The sequence below is a fragment of the Larimichthys crocea genome, chromosome VI, assembly GCF_000972845.2.
Source record: "Larimichthys crocea isolate SSNF chromosome VI, L_crocea_2.0, whole genome shotgun sequence".
Taxonomy (NCBI): domain Eukaryota; kingdom Metazoa; phylum Chordata; class Actinopteri; family Sciaenidae; genus Larimichthys; species Larimichthys crocea.
The window spans coordinates 23,030,365-23,051,635 of NC_040016.1; the positions used below are offsets into that span (position 1 = coordinate 23,030,365).

A 21,271-nucleotide genomic window follows, 5' to 3' on the forward strand; every position below is an offset into this window, starting at 1 on the left:
TGAAACCAGCAGAGCATATTTAAGTCTTCCCTGTCTAAACAGGTAGAGACCTGTCGAGGTACCCATTAGCATGAATAGATAGATATACTTCATTGTCCCAGTGTGGAGGCTTGACTGGGACCCTACACAGCTCGGGTCTTGTTTGCTGACTCTGCTGGACTTCACTTCAAGTGATGAATCGTGACCAAAACCAGGACCGATCACCCGAATCTGAGACTGATGGAGGCCAATTTGACAACAGAGGACGTAGTACAGAGCTGGTTTTATTGCCGGGTTTGGTTCCTGGCACCTCTGGACTGACACAGCTGTGTTAGCAAGTCCATCAGGAAACTCACCTCGGTACTAGTTAACACTGTCGTCAAACTGGTCTCTGTCAGTCCGGCTTCATCTCGACTAATACCTTTACAGATGCTCTGACAGGTCGCGAGGTTGTGGGTTCAGATCCTGCCTCAGATTTTATTTAGACGTCTTCGTTCTTTCTCTGTCTCTCTTTTTTCTCAGTGTCTTGGACCGACAGAACCTCTCGTCCAGTTGGTTGACTGCAGACATCAGTAACTGCTTGGACATCAACTCCATTCAGGTGTCGGCAGGTACGCTCGCCACCAGCCAATCAGATGCCTGCACTGAGGAGGATGCAAAATGTTATTGATAAAAAATTAAATGTGTCTTTTGTTTGTTTCTTTGTGCAGAAAATGCGTCTGAAGTGGCCGAGCAGCTCGCTGACTTCACCGTCAATGAGCTGTCCAAGGAGGAGGTGAGTCCACGCTGTTGGCTTTGACTGAACTCACATTGGACTGCAGAGAAAGTGAACTCTTCTTCTTCTTCTGCTCCTCCTCCTCTTTGTCTCTCTGCAGGTGTCGAAAGTGGTGATGAAGGTGAAGGAGCTGATGAACGTGGCAAAAATCAACTCCACGCTGGCGTCCACCGTCGTCACCATCTTTTCCAACGTCATGATGAGTTCAGAGACCGCGCTCGTTTCGAACTCTAAGACGTACGTCACACGTTACTCTACAGTACTGCTCCACTGTCCTTTATTATTATTATTATTATTATTATTATTATTATTATAATAATAATTCTGACATTCTTGCCCCCCAGCGCCCTGAAGACAGTCGATGAGCTGGTCCAGAAGTTGGAGTTTGAGGGTCCGTCCATCAACATCACCTCTAAAAACCTTGCGTTGGGAATATCGACCTTCAACACCTCCGCGTTCAACGGGACAACCTTCAGTGCCTTTATTGCTCCAAACAGCAATGACCCACAGGTGACAGCACCAGAACTTCCTCTTGTTTCTAAAAGCTTTTATTTTGAATTCCGTCTGAGCGTTTCCTCGTTTCCTCTTCCTCAGGTTGGTTTTGAATCTAAGCCAGCTAACGCTTTGGGTCGGGTCACCCTCCCCGCCTCGCTGCTGAACAGCAGCGCTGCAGACAGATCATCTCTGTCCAGGATCAGCTTCATGTTCTTCAGCAGCACAAACATGTTCAAGGTCAGTCCGGTCCGACCCGCCTCACAGCTGCAGGCTGATGTCAGATGAAGCTCATTTCTGAATATTTGTTTTTCCAGAAAGAGCAGGACGGACTGGCCCTGAGGAGCTACGTGGTGGCGAGCAGCGTCGGGAACGTCTCCATCAGTAACCTGATAGAACCGGTGGTGATTGAGATCGCTCACCTGTCTGAAGAGGTACACCTGAATCTGTGTGTGTTGATTATTTTCAGCCCATAAGAATAAAATGTGGATGTCTGTGCCGAGTGCTGATTATAAATATACTTCTTTCATTCTTCTTCTCTCCTGGCAGCCGGCCCTGAATCCAGTCTGCATGTTCTGGGACTTCAGCATGAAAGGTACGTCTGTGAATCTGTCTTCACTTCATTTTAAACATCTCAGGTTTGTTCCAGCTTCTCTGATCTGTGGGGAGAAACCAGAAACCTCATCCAGGTGCTGTTTTATTCTGTGGGTTTCTGACCTTTTTCTGGTTCAGGTCCTGTGTACGCGATGATGAACCTCCACATTCTCTGCGCTCTCTTGCATTTAAACAGACGAACCGGCCCAGAGTTCAAGATTGAGTCCAGAGAAAATAAAACTGTTCCAATTCAACAACAGTGGACACAGCAGAGCGTACATCTTCAGCCCCTGTAGGCTGTCTCACTTTGTTTGACTCAAGTTTCCTTTAATGATTCTTAGAAACGGTTTCATTCACTGAGATTCTCGACTTGTTGGATTCGTCTGAGTTTAGGTCACATGATCTTCAGAGTTGTGAAGTCGACACCTCCTCCATGTGATGCTGCAAATGTTTCAATTAAATTTGAAGTAAAACAATAAAAACAACACCAAAGTATGTGAAAGTACTAAATTATATTATTATATAAGACGTATATACATCAATTAAATTCATGTAAAATCCACAGGTGAAGTGTAGAGCTGAGGTTTGTTAGTTGGTAGTTAGGTAGACAGACTGATAAATGTCTTGTAATAATGTAACACCTTTTATAAGAACGAATGCAGCTTCATGAGAGAAACAGATCAGAGAGGTCTGAACCACTAAAGGCCGTAAAATCAACGAGAGAAACAAAAGCACGGGTCAGAAATCAACGTGTCATGTTCAGTCAGGTTTCTATCCTGTAAAAAACAAAGTGAACAACAAGAGCGCATCCTGAACTGTCTTCAGTCTTTTTATTCAAAAGTTCAAACATTTATTCTCAGTATTTTTTAGAACTAGTTCCATCTGCTGAAAAACTTCTATCCTACCACCAGATGGTGCCGGAGGCTGGAATGGAGACGGCTGCAACGTCTCCAAAGAATCCAGCAGCAACAAAACCGTCTGTCACTGCGACCACCTGACACACTTTGGCATCCTCATGGTAAGACTGACTCAGCAGAAAAAATGATTTCATTTGACTTCTTATAGGTTTGTTTTTTAGTTTTATTCTATAACGTGCTGACAAATTACAAATAGCAATATTTTCATTTAATGTGTTTAAAGATATTCATATCCAAGTTTGAACAACCATATGTTAAAGTTTTAACTCAGCTTACTGCACTAATCAGTGGAGTTGTTGGTCATCAGCTCAGTGAACACTGATTGTCCTGAGTGTCTGCTGCTTCACCTCTAATGTTCTAATGATTCATTATCTTTAAAGTTTCCTCCCTCTAAACTTTTCAGAAGTTACTTTTGATGCTCAATCACCATTTCACCATCCAGCTATTGGAGGATAGTGATGACCACCGCTGTGCTTTTATACTTTTCTTTGTAATATCTTCAATCGAGATTTAGTCCAGAGCATGTTTGAAAAGTCACAGTTTATCTCTTCACATGATATGAGGTCACATGTTTGATGCTGTTGGGTGTGTGTAACTTCCAATGGTTGAAGCAGAGTTAATAAGTTTATTAAAAAAATAGTTGTGTGATCAGTTTTCATGAGAAAAGGCTTTGGAGGAGTTTAAAGCAGACTTCAGTCTGAAGTGTTTTTAATGTGTTGAGTGACTGGTTATGGATGTCAGGATGCACAACAGAACAATTCATAAGGTCTTCAGTACAAACAGCTGTGAGACATCATGACTAACATGATATTTATTCTTTTATGTTGGTCCAAAAGCCCCTTTTCTTTTTTAAACGAGGGGAATTACAGCACCGCTTCCTCTTGCAGAACACATGATCTGATCATATTTTAGAGCGTTGCTTTAATACATGCTATGAAACATGGACAAATATGTCATGTGACACATGAAGCTGTTGTTCAGTGTCGATCATCTTCCTGTGCGCGTTCATTCTTCTTCTTTGTGCTGCTTTGTGAAGTGTTCAGACAGCTCAACATGAACTCCTTGTACTTCTCTGTCGGTGTCTTCAGGACATTTCTGGAGCTTCGGCCACCTTGAGCGCAAAGGACAACCAGATTCTGACCTTCATCACCTACATCGGCTGTGGTATCTCCGCCATCTTCTCTGCCGCCACGCTGCTCACCTACATCGCCTTTGAGTGAGTCTCAGAACACGCACAGGAGTGCTTTCATTAATTGTTCATATGAAAATGATCAAATTATTGTGGTAGTGTATAAACATAATTTCTAGGAGACACCAGCGCTGGTCTTAAGAAACTTTCAGACATGTTGGGGGTAATCTGAACCAGAGGCTGTGAGCTTCGAGCAAGAAACTTGGTGGTTCTGATTGATGCTGATGAATATGTGGACTGGAAATGAGCTCATGACTGCAGTAAATAAAGTTGACAACAGATTTCAACCACATGCCACTTCTTCCTTCCCACAGGAAAGTACGGCGGGACTATCCCTCCAAGATCCTGATGAACCTCAGCACGTCTCTGCTGTTCCTCAACATGGTCTTCCTGCTGGACGGCTGGCTAGCAAGTCTGGATAGTGAAGGGCTATGTCTCTCCATCGCCATCTTCTTGCACTACTTCCTGTTGACGTCCTTCACCTGGATGGGGTTGGAGTCCATCCACATGTACATCGCTCTGGTCAAAGTCTTCAACACCTACATACGCAGATACATCCTCAAGTTCTGCCTTATTGGATGGGGTGAGGAGCTTAAAACTATAGAGATGAATAAAGCCATCTGAAGAAAAAACAAAGAGAGAACACCAAGATGTGAAGATGCTGAAAACATCAAATCTAATCATATAATCACAATTTAATGAACTGTCTTATATCAATCGTTATCATGCTAGCTAGCTAAGTTGAGGTTGAAGTTCAGGTTTGACTGGACAGAGTTCAGCTGAACACAGCGTGTACACTGTAAGCAGTTAATATTGGAAGTGTTTATTGTTTATTTGGATCTCCATTAGCTGTTACAAGGCAACCGCTACTCTTCCTGGGCTCCAACGAGACAGTTTGCAGCCAAGTGAGAGTGACTCAGCACCTCCAGGTCTGAGCCCACAGTTCTCTGCCAGAAAACGGTGGATTGCCCCCTCAGGGCTGGGAGTGAGTTGCTGCCCCAAGGGATGGAGTTGAAGTATCAGGGGATCTTGTTGACAAGTGATGGCAAAACTGGTGCATAGGATGGACAGGTGGATTATTGTGACGTCAGCGGTGATGCAGTCGTTGCACTGGACCATTGTGGTGAAGATCTGCTTGTCGTTCTACGTTACAACCCTCACCTATGGTCATGAACTTTGGGTCGAGACCAAAAGAATTAGATTGCGAGTAAAAGTTTTGTATATAGGGGGTCTGGCTCAGCCTCCGAGAAGGAGTGAGGAGCATCCAGTGGGAGTTCGGAGTAGAGCTGATGAGGGACCTCCTCATAGTAGTAGTTTAATAGTAATAGTTTTTGGACAACAGAGGAGTTCTGGCACAGAAGAAGGAGATACACCAAGCTGTGATAACTCTAACCCTTGTTGGTAGATCCTTCACTGTTGATTTGGTCCTTTCATGGGATTTCAGTAGCTTTAGGTGCCTTTAGGAAATACAACACTGTAATTCATCTTGTACATACATTTACCTCCACAACAGTAAGATATTATACATTTTAGTAAATCTGGTCATAGTCGACAACATTTGGCCAAAGAGTTGATCTTCAATGATAATGTTTAAGCAATCATACCTTCAAAGAGCTAGTATAAAGGCTAGCTTTGTTAGCACGTAACGATTATTTAAATACATCCAGTCGTCCGTGAGATATACTGTTTGAATTTGACTTCATGACTGTTGAGGAATAAAATGAGTTTCTTGTCAGATTATTTATTTTCTTTGGACTTGTAGGAGACAACAAGCTGAGAACGAGTTTAGCATTTAATCTTCAAGTCTTGAATGTGTCCTTCGTCCAGGTCTCCCTGCACTGTTGGTGGCGATTATTGTTTCTGTGGATCAAAAATCTTACGGCCGGCAGGACTACGGCAAAGAGGAGTCGAGAAATGGATCCTCGTTGTAAGTAACCATAGAATTGAAATAATAATAAAGTTTTTGTAATATACATGGAAAACAGAGATCATGTGGGCAGTGGTGGATTTACTGTGTTCTTCATTATCAAACATTTTAATTACATTATTTTATTGTCTTTATGTCTAGCTGCTGGATTCAAAATCCAGTTGTCTTCTACACCACCTGCGTCGGTTACTTCTGCCTGGTGTTTCTGCTGAATGTGGCCATGTTTGTGGTGGTGATGATGCAGATCTGTGGCCGCAACAGCAAACGCACCAACCGCACCCTGCGAGAAGAGGTGAATATGTCAACGTTCACTGAAGGAGGATGAGGAAAGATTCAAGATATCCACCAAAGCAACGAGCACGTGAACCGACTAACGCTCACTGTTCTGTCGTGATTCAGGTTTTACGAAATCTGCGCAGTGTGGTCAGCCTAACCTTCCTGCTGGGGATGACGTGGGGCTTCGCTCTGTTTGCATGGGGACCCGTCACCCTGGCCTTTTTGTACCTCTTCACCATCTTCAACTCACTGCAAGGTAACGAGAACCAGAACCAAGAGATACTTTATTTTGGTTTTACACAACACAAGGATGAACACATTAAAAAGAAGGCTGTCATCCCTTTACGTTGCACACACAGAACATAACATATCATTAAACAACAAGACTGTGATGAGAACCAAGAAAACAGTGTCCACCTCCTCTTGTCCTGCCAAAGTCCTGCTCTCTGTTGGATCAAAACATTCTCCGTCTGTTTGATCTGGGATTTTAATGGAGCACGTCTTCATAAAGACGTGGGCACACCCTTCCCCCATTTCCCATTGTTTGACAAGCCTGAGACCTGTTTTATTAGTCCGAACTGGACCAGCATGGCTCCTATCCTTGATCTCTCCCCTCCTGAGGCGAACACAGGAGATCCGACTGGGTAGATTGTGGATCATCTGTGCTTGATCCAAATCCCTCACCTTTAGTGTTGATGTTGTGTTTCAGCTATTTACATGCACCGCCATTACCACAGCAATGTAATGTAGTCCACTCCTGTCATATAAATATTTTACAACTTGACAACGTCTGAAGTTCTACAGATGATCAGAGAATTGTCACAGCTGCCTCAGAGTCGACGACAGTGGAACAAACACTTCGACCATTTTACTTGTTTGTTTTTTTTTGTCAATTAAACTTTCTCACAAATGTAGCAAATCAGGCAGCAGTCACATCACATGAGATGGATGTGAAAGGTTCCCATGTTCAGGACCTGCAGATACCCACGTCATAAAGATGACGCTGTTTAAAACAGTGTGTCGAACTGCTCTTCTCTTTCAGGTCTCTTCATATTTATCTTCCACTGTGCCCTGAAAGAAAACGTCCAGAAGCAGTGGAGGAGGTACCTCTGCCGTGGTCGATTCAAGATGTCAGACAACTCAGGTATCCGTCTCTCTGTTTGTCTCAGGTGGATCTTGAAGGTTCAGCACAGAACAATAAAGCTCATTCATCTGAGTCCTGTCAGATGTGTCTGTGGGACTTTTGCCAGATTCCCACAGCAGCAGAAAAAACAGAAGGCTCTTTATTAAAACATAAAACCTAAGTCGGCACGGCTTTGCAGCTAATAAAAAAAAGATTGGTCCTCCAGGTGCACTTTAGTCTGTGGATGTGCTGTACTGAGCTGCTGCCAGTACATTTAGACATTTCACTGTTTCCGTACCAAAAACTGCTGCAAAGAGTTTTTAGTCGAACCAGAAAGAAACACAAAGAGTTTGTGTTCATGCAGTTTCAATGTCTTCATGTGTCCTTTACAGTCATGCATGTAGATTTCAGTTTGAATCAGCTGTGTAGGAGAAGATCTGTTACCTCTGAGACCCACGATGATGATCATATGTTCATTGGCTGGTTTGTTGTAATTCAGCTGCTCAGTCTTTTTGTATTAAGATATCAATCTATCCATCACAAGCAGGAAGTAACAAGTGAATGACGCCAAAACAAACATTGAGCATGAAATCTGAGCCTCGTTCCTGCAGTTGTATTTTAATCTCTGCGTGGAGATGTTGGTTACTCAGCTGATCCACGCTCAGGTCTAGACTGATTGAGAGATTTCCGAAACTGTTCTGCACGATGCAAACGTTTGTCTTCAGGCCTTTCTGTCCGCGAGCCACCGTCTGTGACATTTCTATTCGAACCTTCAGTTTGCAGCATCAGCATGATCTGCATTATCTGTGTTAGTAATGTCTGAGCATTGCTGAAGGAGGGAGGGAAGGAAGTAAGAAAAGAGGAGAAGAGTCAGGAAGAAGGAAGGAACCTAATCAGGAGAGGCTGATGATGGATACAAGGTGTGGTTGGCTGATTGTTGTTTCCGTGTTGCAGACTGTAGTAAGACGGCGACCAACAACACGAAGAAGGTGAGCTCAGACAACCTGGGCAAGTCTCTGTCCTCCAGCTCGTTCGGCTCCAGCAACACCAACTGGACGTCCAAAGCTAAAAATACACTCAACCCGTTCAACAAGAGACACAGCAACTCAGGTGAGACACACGGGGACAAGGTGGACAAGAAGAATGAATCATGATTATTCATTTATTTTATTGCTTTAATAATTTTCTTCTTCCTGAAGTTCATGAGGATGTAAATCATTAAAATCATGTCTACATGCAGATTCTGTCCTGAAACCAAATCTGAGACTAGATTTATTTTGAAATTTAGGATTTTAACATGTTTTGGTTTGGTGTCTCCGTCCTGCTGTCCCGGTCCGAGCCTCTCGCCGTTCAGTCAAAAGAAAACAGCCGAGCTCAGCGTGGTTTCATGAGTCTGCATGTAGACATGGTTCCTGTCTGTCTCTGTTGAGCTCCTGTATATCTGCTCACATGTGATGTTCATGTGTCTGCCTCTGTGTTTGGTGTAGAAAGCTCTTCCATCCAATAGCAAGAGCGGAGGACCAAAGGAGGTAAAAGCTAAATCTGATTGGCCGATTGACTTCCTGCTTCCAGCACCGTGTGATCCACTCTGCCGTGTTTCCCAAAATGCTTTGCGGTCAAAGTGGATCCAGAGATTCAAAATTTTAATTTTTAAAAAATTTTAATTGGAAAAAAAGAAAAAAAGAAACTTTGCCAGCAGACATTTTGGGAAACCAGCCCCTGTGTGTTGTGATTGGTTGATCACTGTGATGTCACACAAGTTTACGCCCATCTTCCCAGCCTCAGACACACTGAGTGAGTGATGGAGGGTCCATTTTAACCCATTGAGCACTGACTAAAACTACAACCCCACCCACCCAGAGTGCCTCAGGGTGTAAGAACAAGCGCACCCCGTCAGACTGCATCCAAGCTAACATCTCTGTTAACTCTGTTCTGATCCATAATCAGAATACTGCGTCGCTTTTTATGTCTTAGATGTCCAGACTGGTGATGAGTGTCCTTTCTGTCTGGACAAACCTGATAAGTCTAATTCCAACTACAAACAGAGAAGAAGAAAACCTGTCGGTCTGAACTTCATGTGTTACTCTGTGCTTTTTTAAAGTCAGTCAGCCGGTTATGTGAATTATTAACATTAAAATACCGTCTGCTCCCTCTAGTGACAGACTGCTTTAAGGTGTTCACAGCACAAACACCATTACAAGCTCCACTGATTCACCCCATCTGTCATTTACTCAGTAACATTATTAACTAACTGGTGATGAAGTGACTCACCTGACCGAGGCCAGAATATAAACTGTTGGGTCCATGTTTAGTCAGCTTAACCCCAAGACCACCAGAGCCGAAGACCTCTAAGAACCACATGAGAAGAAATATTAGTAAAACACATTCACAGTAAAAATTAACAAAAGCACTTTAACAGCCAGCTGTGACTCCAGCTCCACAAATGATGTAATCCACTCGTGTGTTTTATTTTAGGGCGAAATTCATCTTCATCACATTTTCTGTGAGAGGTTCCATATGAAGGAAAAACAGCAGAATAACATTTAGTTCACGAACAGTAATTTGTCACTGACAAACGTGATAACAGCTTTTTGTTCTTTTTGTTCTCGGAGCCAAGAAAACTGTTTTTTTTGGTTAAAGACATGAAAGATTCTCAGCTCACACAGCTGCAGAGGATTTAGTTTTAATTCTCAGACACCAACGGAAACACTGCACTTCCCCACCACACACACACACACACACACACACACACTCTCACACACACACACACACACACACACACACACACACACACACACACACACACACACACACACACACACACACACACATTAAACAGGTTTGTGTTGAAGGATCACGTCACAGGTGAGAAGTGTTTCTGCCTGATGACATTTAAAAGAGCATCCTGTATAAATCACAGTGTAACCTCACTGTGTAACTCTGTCCAGCTGTACTCGAGTATTTACTCTGATTACATTACTTCTGATCAAACAGCCAATCATCATCCAGGTCCCCAGCAGCCAATCATCACCCAGGTCCCCAGCAGCAGCTGATCTCACTGCCTAGTCCAGCAGCAGTCAGCCCAGCTCGGCGTCTGTCTTTCAGCCTTTTATTTCACCAAGCTCTCACCAACCACTAAAAGTCAGTCCCACATTTACTCTTGTCCGGCGGCTTCTTGCTCGCTCACTCTCTCCTTTTCTCTTCTTAGCTTCCTCCGTCAGCGTCCTCTTCACTCTCTGCTCCTCTGCCATCATGTCCGTAGAAGCCGCTAACAAACCTAATTTCATGTATGAAAAAGTCTAGTCCAGATTGAAAACATCGTCGTACATTACTGACTTGAACATAAATATCCAATGCAGACGACAGAAACGGGTTAAAAGTTTTGGTTACATAACCTCTGTACATTAGATTCAATGTTTTCTGCCGCACATGATTTAACAGTCCCATGAAACAGAAGTCATGAGCTGCAAAGTGAAAGAAACCAAAGTTAATGTTCCTCCGAGCTTGGTGAGGAGAAACACGTGTTGATGAGATGTTTCATCTCTTTCTGTTCTGTGGACCACACACAGCGTCCTGAACCCACAGGGATGGATTCACTTTTCATATTTCATCACACGTGGACCTACAGGAACACGCTGTACTGCTGGATAAACAAACCTGTGGGTATCGGCACATAAACACTCTTATTTTTACTAAATATCAAATCAAGCCACTTGTTCAGCTGCTAATTCATTTGGACGAGCTCGAGTCCAACACCAACATTAATTTATCTTTTTCACGTTGAGGGGAGGTTGGCGGTATAAAGCCCCTTGGCTTCTGGTTTGATTTGTATGGCACTAAATTATAACAAGTTATCTCATGATACTGATACTACTCTTTATAATATTATATTAGAATATTATTTACAGACACCCAACAATTCACAATTCTCTTGTGACAGTGGCAAGGAAACCTCGAGCAGAACCTGGATCACGGTGATGCAAATCAAACTAAAACTCAAAGATCATGAAATCCAGCTTGGTCTGTGATCCTACACTTTAGACCAGGATGCTGTGGGTTCACCTCGGGTCATTTCTGGACACCTCCGACTGGCTTAACGTCTCATGACAAAAGTATAAAGAGCGAGTAGGTCAACATATGTTACATAACTTATCATAATGTGACCTATGTTACATTCTTATTGTAACACAAACTAACTAAGTACTTATTGTGTCCAAACTTGTGCCAAACTGAGACTAACCTGACCACACAGCCCTGACACTAGAGGTGAAGCAATAGCGTCACATTTTGAAGCGTAGGATAACTGAAACTGAAATACACCCCCCAAAAAACCTACAACACCTATAAATATCAGTGGGCAACATATTCCCACAGCAATAAACATATAAATATATAATTTATTCTGAAAGGAATCGCCAAAAAATGACTTTGTCAGTAATCGTCACATAACTCAACATGTATGAATGATGGTTATTAACAGTTACAAAGGAAGCTTTACATCTGCTCACATCTGTTGTTTTCCAACTAAATGGAGGAATTTGCTCCAGATTCTGTAAAAGGTTGACGACCTGTGAGGCAATCCTTTAACAGCAAAGACACAATTCATTGTAAGTCACATAAATTTTCCAGCCTCTGACTGATTCATCACTTTTCTGGATTTTTCCCAAAGACACATTTTTAATTATTGAGCTTGAAGAAGACAGAAAACAAAGATTTTCAGCCTGATACCGACTCTGCAGTGGATCACTGGACAGAAGGTTTCACATCACCTGGATCTGAAATCCATTTGAAAGTTGGACGAAGGATCAGAGCTCCGACACCTCATCATTTGTATCCTGAAAACAACTGTGTTGCCCAGTGAATCTTAGAGACTTCCAACTATTCGCTTTCAGGACTTCATCCAGAGAACTAAAATAGACTCATGGATCATCTCTGTCATTCCTTACATTGTTACTCAGTTATGGCACCGTCACTCAGCCAAACTTACGTGTGTTGAATGATGCATGAAGTGAGGCGGCTCTGACGTGCTGATGAAGTGCAGCTCACTGTTTCCAGACACATTTGACAAACGGGGAACCTCCACTGTATTCAGACTCCAGAGTGTAAATCCCTGACATCATTCAATCAGTTCGAGGCAGTTCTGTGCAGAGATACGGTCCAGACTGTAAAACGCAGATGAGCCGCTTGGCAAACTGTTGGACAGATTTGGACGTAGAACTTGATTTGCTTCCAGTTATGACAGACCAACTATTATGTTTTTCATTTTGTTGGCCAAGTGCTTCGCTAATTTCTACACAAGACTCGTCAGAAGGTCTTCGTCCAGGACTTTGAAGACTTGCAGATCTTCAGTTAAAACTCTTCTTTGGAGGTATCCGTTAGCTCAGCCCCATGTAGGAACGCTCAGAGCAGCCCAGGGCTCGGATCACATTCCTGTCACTCTTCAGCTGTCTCTGTCAAAAATAAAACTTGAAAAGGCAAAAAAATGTCTTTAAAAAAAATCCTTTAATTCTGAACCTGCAGACGGTGATCTTTGAACTTTCTCCAGGACTTTATCATATTTAATTTTCAGTTGGTGTTTTGTTAAACGGAGCCCGATGATGTTCATGCAGCCCCACTCCAGCAGTGGTGGGCAGTGATGCATTACATCCTGCGTCTTCAACAAGTTATTAAAAAATTGACCTTAATCGAATCCTTGTGTAACCATGTGAGCTAGAACTACAGATCGCCCTACATGCTGCCGTCGGTCCATTTTAATATTCAACACAGGTTTATACAATATCTGCTACGGTGCGGGACAATGGCCACTATTTCAAGGCTTCTGGTAGAGCCAGCAGATATCTGGAAAATGGATCCCTGGATGTTCTGAGTAGAAAAGGTAGATTAGGCTTTTCTTTTATTGTGCAAAACTAAAAGCATTTTATTTCTTGTTATCACAGCTGCCAGAGAAGCTTACGGAAAAGTTAAGAGGGCATGACTGATCAACATTTCATGAGGCTGCTACAGAGTCTGCCGTAGGTTAAGCCAGAATTCATGGGATCAAAATAAAGTTTGATCAAACAAGGATTGATCCAATGCTGAAGAGAACTGTTCCCCATGTGTGTTCTTCTGACCGTTCGTACCAGGCCTTGGCATCTCCATTTCCTTTTTTTATTTAAGAAGGGTGACTTCATGCAGAATAATTGGATTTTGGAAATCTGGTCGCTATCTGTATTTTTTGATCCCAAGTTTTGTTCCAATTGAAACACATTGGTATTCTCATCTGGCCTACAGGACACTTCTTGCTAGACCCAGTGTAGTTTGACTCACAGGAAGTCGGCTGTTGGTACTAGCCTGCCATTCGTTTTCTGCGTTTTACCTTTTTCAACAGCAACCACAGCGTAGCAAGTAAAAACCTGGCTGCTGACAGTTCAAAGTGAACAAGCAGCTTTGACCTTTACTTTTGTAGGGATGTAGTAAGTATACAGACCTCTACTTCCTGTCCCATTTAAAGTATCTTTCAAATTCTGGGCCGGTGTTTAGCTCAGTTGCCGTCCCGTGTGTGAAGACTGAGTCCTCGCTGTGGAAGCCGAGGGTTCGAATCCGACCTGTGGCTTTTCCCGCATGTCATTCCCCGTCTCTCTCTCTCTCCACATTGCTGTCACTCTTCAGCTGTCTCTGTCAAATAAAGCTTGAAAAGGCCAAAGTATCTTTCATATTGTAATACTAGAATTAAACTGGTGGGATGGTAACTGAGAAGTTTAAGTGAGTTAAGTGAGTTTGTGATATTCTTCAGTCAGTTCCAGTGTATCAGAAAGTTCATCAGATCATAATTTCCAGAAACGGACGTCATGAAGTGACGTTCCTCTATCTGAGGCCTGTCAACAACGCCTCACAGTTTCTGCGCCGGCGCCCGTATCTCATTGTGTCTCATATGTTTCCAGATGTTTGAGGTCAGAGAATCCCACCATCCCAATCATGGCCAGAGGCTGACCCAACATTTCCAGGGGTCTTGACTGTGACACTGGTTTAATCCTAACCACCCCTGTCCCGGTCCTGACGTGTATTCTAGAGTGTATTGAGGGGAATGTGGTTTCTGTGTCAAACACATCCCAGTGTGACATCACAGATCACTCGAAGGAACCAGCTGCACATTATCGTGTGGAGCCAGGGGCATAATCAGCGATGATGGAATTAGGGAAGTCGTGACTATGGCCCACGCCAACGGGCCCCTTGACCCCATAGCTTGATGTTGCATAGGGACACTCGCTCACAGAGGGAGGAGAGGTTGGAAATCACGGCTGTACGCTAAGCAAAACAATATGACAACTTAATTAGTCATGTATGATGGAAAGATGATATGACTGAGCTCCTTTTTTCATGTGAAGACCAACTGAACAACAAGATTTAGAGGTTATTGTCTGCTTGGGCCCATATTATGCCACACATTTGGCTCGAATGCTTTGGCTCAGGCCCTGTGATGAACTGCTGCTTGGCCCGGGTGTACCCCGTCTATCGCCCCCCCACAACCCTGATAAGCACAACCAGTCATGTAAAATGGATGGATGCTTTGGCTCAGTTTCTGTAAGAAAATTCCAAAAACTAAAACCCTGAAGGCTGCATGTCCTGGTCCAAATCACAACAGGGAAACTTAATTAAAATGACATCATCATACATTTAGGGTGACATTCTCAAGTCAAAAAAATGATGCGAGCAACCCGAGATCAGTTCAAATCCTCAGGGACTCTGAATTCTGCCGTCAGAAGGAAACCCCAAACTGGAACAGGACTTTTTCAGACATCCGCACGTTAGTGGCAGTGATTGTAGAAGTACGTTAGCATTGGGGTGCAACCGTTAGAGCATTTTCTCTCCTGTTCTTCCATCTGGTCAAACCTCAGCTGTTCTAGCTTGTTTGCGTGTTTGATGGAATAAGAGAAACCAAAACACTGTGCAGAGCTTTCTTCTCCTGAAACAGTAAAGTCTGCACAATGCTTCACAGCGGGTAGTTGGTAAATTTGGACAAAACAGCGAGTTGAGTTCATGTCAGTGAAGTGTTTACTGAGAATGTGTGTGTTTTAAATTGTGACACACTATCCACTCAAAATGAAAACAGTATTATAAACGTAATTGCAATGAAAACCTCAAACAAAGAGTTCTTGTTGCTTAAACCAAACCAGAGTCTGGACCTGAACCCAGGACTCTGGTGTCACAATCCTGCACTACACCCACCGCTGACCCCAGCCACCTCCTCCAGGCTGCAGTGCATTACATAAACGTAAAGTTTGGTTCGCTCAAAGAAACATCTCTGAACATAATCCAGGCAGGAATTACGTCAACACAATGTAATGATGAGAACAAACATACAGACTTTATCTTTATGAGATGAGATGAGAGCTGTTGTCAGCCTCACATCTTCAGATCTTCAAGTTCAACATGCTAAACTTGTCCTCAGGTGGTAATTAATCAGGTGCCTCGTGTTGCTTTGAAGTAGTGACTTGTTTAAAGTTTGTAATTATAGTATTTTATCTAATGCATGCTTCATCATATAGTTTATGATGTCTGTGATGCCAGATGGCCTTATTTACATGGAATACTCTTCAGTTAATTAAAGTTTATAGTTCAAAGAATTCGTTTCGAAGCAGATGTGTCCAATGCAGCTGAAGCTTTGTACCTCAGTCATGTTCACTGTGTGCCCTCCTTCCTCTTGCCATCCTGTTCTCTTGAACTAAAAGTTCAACTTAACCGTAACGCTGGACAAACCAACACAAATAGCTGTAGAGAGTTTTCAAGGTCCAAACAACACCGCAGCATAATGATATCCACTATTCCAAGTTGTCTCTCTACGTTTTCTCCACACATTTTGAAACGTGATCTCCGGATCAAGTGGAAAATGAAATCCAAATATGTCTTTATAAATAAGGCTGCTGTTGAAAATTGGCCTGGTTATGTTATCCGTTGGCTCTGAAACCTTTTATAATTGCAAGGCCCTGGGAAGGAAGAACGCCAAACCAACCAACCCCACTGGGAGAGAAAAAACACCAGACAAACAAGCACATTGCCTGGCAAGCTTGAAGCCATAGTTTACCACTGCAGTGGGACTAGATATGAGTGGAGAAAATAGAGAATCAAAGGCCTACAGATGGTCAGCAATTGAACCCATTTAGCCCATCTTCCCCATGGAGAATGCTTGGCAGCCGCCATTGAGACAGTAACATGAGGTAGTAATTGTACCTCTTCAAGAAGTGTTTTTCATTTGTTGAAACTTGGTCACAGTGTGTGTGTCAGCTGCAGTGAGGATTTCTATTTCACTCAAAGTACCAACAGCAAAACCCAAAGACCACGTCCCAAAAACAACGTATGGCTAAAATGATCTTGGCCTTGAGATTTGAGAAGTGTTACTGTGTAACAGTGGCAGTTCAAAATTATCATTGGCGTCAGATCATGCATTTCCAGTCTGTTTCCAGTCTCCATTCAGTGTTTCACAGCGGGGCCTTGCTGTTTCACTGATCGAGCACACTTTAATCATGCTGTTTGTAGCAGCAGAGATCTTCCGGTGTTAAATAGTTGCTGAGTGCTAACTCGTGACTTGTGATGTGAAGACTCTGGGATGTTTCTGTTCAGCCTTAAACTGTTGTGGCATTTTCGTCATCCTCTCCTTTATTGACACAAAGCTGCACTCCCTCTCTCTATCTTCCCACTCACTGATGTAGGTAGGTGTGTGTTGAAAGTTGTGGTTAAAGTGAAAAATGAAATCTTCCTTCTAAGAATTCATTGATTTTTGCACATTCAAGTCATAATCCATGTGTGTTTCTGTTTTTTTATGTTCCCTGGATGCAGATAAATGTTACTCCAACCAGACCATCCCTAAGTGCCTCTCCTCGTCCCCATCCTCCTCAACGGTGGAAGCCAACTCCTCGTCCTCCTCGTCCTCCATCCTCCCTGTCAGCCAGATGATCGACAAGGTGAAAGATTACTGTACCACGCGCTCCGACAACTTCTACAAGAACATCATCATGTCTGACAGCTTCGCCAACAGCACCAGGTTCTAGAACTTTCTTCAGCGCTCTTGGAGCAGACTTTCCAAAGCCTTTCCCCCTCCTGTGTTTTTTTGGAACTGTTGTGATTTGTTCTAGATCCTTCTGTTGAGATCATCGTCCTCGCAGCAGCTTCAGTGACGGAAGAGGCCTCTGATGTCGAGGGCCTCAATGGGACCCGCCTCGCTGTTCTGGAACTGCCCCCAATGTTATTTAAGGCTTCTCTTTTTGTTTCCGGAACTGTCGCCCGACATTCTTAGAACATTTCCGTGTTCTGGAGCTGCGATCCTCGACGTTCCAGAACTCTCCGACAGCCTCACGGGAGAGTTCCACAATTCCAAGGTCCTTTACCGAAACCTGTCCAATGTTCTACGTGTTCTGGAACTGAATTCTGTCCAGGTTCTAGAGCACAGCCTCAGAACCGGGTCTAGAATGTTCATTTTTCTCAAAGCTACCATCAAGAAATCCTAGATACCTTCCCACCATCCTCACTTGCCCCTGGAGCTTTGATTTGGAATCTCTTGTTTTAATTTGAATGTGTTTCATCATGTACATTGTCGGCTGTTGTAGGAGCTCCAGTTTTACTGATTTGCAAAAAAATGCACGATTTCCGTCTCTATATTTAATCATCAGAATTCATGAAGAGCTGGTTGGTTTGCTGTGACAGAGTACTAATTAGCAGTTTTCCTCAGTGCCAATGTAGAATAGAGTATGAAGTAGAAAATGAACGAAAAGCTACATGATTTAAATCAGAGCCACCACCTTAATGCACTGTCTTTGCTTTGTATGAAAGTGACGCTAATCAGCAACAATCTGCCTATTCATGCAGCCTGTGAACAAACTGCTAAAAAACCCAGAGACCATGTCAACATAATCACGGACAAAGCTGTACATTATCATTTGAAATCCCAGGGTGTCCTGGATAGTTCGAGGTGGTCAGAGAACATTGATGCGATTCTACTGTATCATATCAAATTCAAGAATCGGCTGACCGGGCTGCCAGAAGAGGAAATGAAAGGGAGCAGAGGAGGGAGGAAAGGATCAACACAAGGTGGGAAGGTGGAGAAGAGGGGAAAATGTTCTGGTAGAAGAAAAGTAGGCTGTTATGTCTTGGTGTTTTCTTAATACTGTGATGTTTGTTTAAACTGGCTGTGTGCATGTGTGTGTGGAGCCATAGCCTATGTAAATACTGATGATTTATCTATTCTATGTGCCTTATTCTAGAGTGTTATAATGTGTCCAGATGCTTGCTTTTGTTCATGCCTTTGCGAGGTCCTGGAAAGGTCAGCATACTCCGAATGCCCACGCTCTGTAGGCACGCAGTCCATTGCCGATTTCACATCGAGAAACAAGTCGTGGTGAAATGAAGGGCAGAAATCCTGAGATGGATGAAACAGAACAGAATACAATGGAATGGTTTATCTTCCACCACAAGTGCTTTTTGGTCCGACTCTCAAACAGTTATTTGAACATATTTACATTCTATTATAATGTATATTATCACAAAAAAACAAAGGCGGTGTTCCTAAAAATGGAAGCATATTGTCACACATTTTGAATTTATATTGAAAATCTCTGAAATGTCACTTATCCTAGAGTTATTGTTTGTTACTATAACCAGCTGTCTGCACGTTGACAATCACACCATGATTTGGTGGTATGAGGGTAAATATTAGTCCCAAAGGAGATATTCATCCAACTCCCTCAGATGCAGGTGTGTTGGAAACTTCCCACACTCTGTTCTTGCTCAGAATCACAATTTATTAATCATACTTGATCGTTTCTGTGATGATGAGACAAAAAAAACTGTGTGTGGGAATTTCTTTTCACAATATTAAATAATAAAAACCAAACTAATCTGCGCTCCCTGTGCACGTCAGCCAGAGTTTAGCGATTATACAGGGTGTAGTTTATGGAAACAGGAGTACTGTTCAAGTGAAGAATCTTTGTGTTCAGATTCTATTTTTTTATTCAGCATTTGATAATAGCTTTGTTTTCAAGACAGCAAAAATAACTCTGAGCGTGAATAAATACACTAACCGTGACGCTGGCAGGATCATCATATTATTATCATCTCAGTGCAGCCAGATTACAAAAAGGTTTTCCTTGCGGTTTCTAGCCATGCACATAGTTTGTGTTTAATTCAGCTGGGTGCCTGTCAACACCAAATATAACAAAGGTGACAAAAAATTCACTTATGGTGTGATAATAAACAGATGAAAAACTCAACACCTACTTGTCTTGAGCAGAAACTATTTCAAACATTTTACCATAAAAATAATCGACTTGAACGTGTTGACAGTGCGGTCTGCAGATGATCCTGAGAAATCGCATGGCTGTCAAGTTTTTCACGTGTCATTTATTCACTTATCTTCACACCACAAGTGAAATTCTCTTCATATCAACAAAGCAGTGCAGATCTAAAAACCTCAGCGCAGAAAAAAAGACTCATTGAAAGCAGAAAGAAGAAAATCTGTTTTTGTTTTTGGGATTTGAATGAGCCAACCTTAGAATGAAACGTGTGGCGGGCTCTAACACAAGTTTGTCATTTATCAAGAATCATCCTTTTTGGTCGATCACATTGTAACCCAAAGATTTACCCATACTCAAATATCAGTATCCGGTATGTCCCTGTTATACCATCCATTTAAAATATAAATCCAGAGTAATTAAATTTGATTAAACTGCAGAAAGCCATGACAGTCAACACATCCTGTCCTTCTCAGACTTCAAAACAGTCTTTCAACAAGCCTCCAAGCATAATTGTGCTCAACATCCGTTCATAAATGATTCCTTTTCCATAAAACTCAAGCCAGAAAAATGGCATGCCACTTCGAGAAATTAGTTTCTTGTACAGAATTATGGACGCAAGTCCAAACTTTATTGATTTGTAAAGAGTTTCCTCCAGCGACCAGAAGTCACTCTTTGTCCAATGTAGAACGTTCAGTCATCAGCAAAGAGTTCAGTTGCATTTGTATCGTTGAGACCTTGAAGATGTTAAGTTGCTATGTTACTGAAACTGATTGCTGTTACTGCTGTGGTTCTGTCAGGGTTCTGTTCAGACTTCATTTGAATGACAAAGTTCTGGTTTGTAAAAGTCGCTTGCCATTTGTTGCACTGCCTCATTAAAAGCTTTTAATTTAGCTTCGTTTTGGTATATGGAATATTTCTCCGACACTAAGGAGTATGTGGTATAGACTTTATAGGTCCAGTGGTTCTGAATAATTTCAAAATAATTTCCTTGGAATAGCTCATTTGGTACCAACTATAGGTAAAATGGAGGCAAAGTTTAAGAACAGTTGTTGATTTCCAAAGAACATCCTGCAAAGAAAAAGCTTAATTTAAACGTAAAGTAAAAATGTATCTTCACTTAATTATTTCTGTAAATTTTATTCTTCGTATGTTCAGCTGACCTGAATAAAGGACTCTTCAGGGTTTCACTAGTCATGTTTCCATCAACGTAATTTATTGTATCTATTTATGAAGTATCTTGTTAGAAAAGTTTGATGGAAACAGCAAAATAAAAAATAAAAACTTCAAACAAATACTTCAAACATATATATAATATTTATATATATATATATATTTTTTTTTTTTTTTTTTTGACCACCAATGATCTAAATACCTATATATATTATATATATATATATATATATATAATATATATATATATATATATATATATATATATATATATTCAGATGAGTTGGTGGCTCTTTGTCATTTTTTGTTTGGTTGAAGATGATTTCTTTGTAGCTGAACGCGTTTTCCTTCCTGAAGTTTGTCTTCATGTTCACTTTGTGGTGTACGTTTATTTATTTTCTGGATGTACAGTTCTTCTGCTCCTGTATCTGATCGGAGGAGTTTAGTTTAGCCTCTTTCTAACCAGACAATCATCTGTACTGAGACCTGAACCTTGGAGCATGAACACAGAGACGGTTCAGACATGAGGTTTACACTCGACAGCTGCTGGCCAACCAGACTTCCAC

The 21,271-nt window shown here is 42.1% G+C and overlaps 1 protein-coding gene across 10 annotated transcripts in view; it reads left to right on the forward strand.

Moving 5' to 3' along the window:
- The window catches only part of adgrg6 (adhesion G protein-coupled receptor G6), a 72,818-nt gene extending 52,093 nt beyond the window's left edge, over positions 1-20,725 (forward strand). For 9 of the 10 annotated variants that reach the window (XM_027278797.1, XM_027278798.1, XM_027278800.1 and 6 more), the window contains 16 exons: positions 502-590; positions 690-754; positions 855-991; positions 1,099-1,264; positions 1,349-1,486; positions 1,564-1,680; positions 1,796-1,841; positions 2,752-2,858; positions 3,846-3,973; positions 4,261-4,529; positions 5,774-5,873; positions 6,015-6,165; positions 6,273-6,405; positions 7,192-7,293; positions 8,227-8,382; positions 17,086-20,725. In XM_027278797.1, coding sequence (XP_027134598.1) covers positions 502-590; positions 690-754; positions 855-991; positions 1,099-1,264; positions 1,349-1,486; positions 1,564-1,680; positions 1,796-1,841; positions 2,752-2,858; positions 3,846-3,973; positions 4,261-4,529; positions 5,774-5,873; positions 6,015-6,165; positions 6,273-6,405; positions 7,192-7,293; positions 8,227-8,382; positions 17,086-17,297 — 2,116 coding nt within the window. In that variant the 3' untranslated portion in view covers positions 17,298-20,725. Of the gene's footprint in view, positions 1-501; positions 591-689; positions 755-854; positions 992-1,098; positions 1,265-1,348; positions 1,487-1,563; positions 1,681-1,795; positions 1,842-2,751; positions 2,859-3,845; positions 3,974-4,260; positions 4,530-5,773; positions 5,874-6,014; positions 6,166-6,272; positions 6,406-7,191; positions 7,294-8,226; positions 8,383-8,759; positions 8,802-17,085 lie in introns of all 10 variants that reach the window. The other variant, XM_027278801.1, reaches the window with a different exon arrangement.
- Positions 20,726-21,271: the final 546 nt, after the last annotated feature.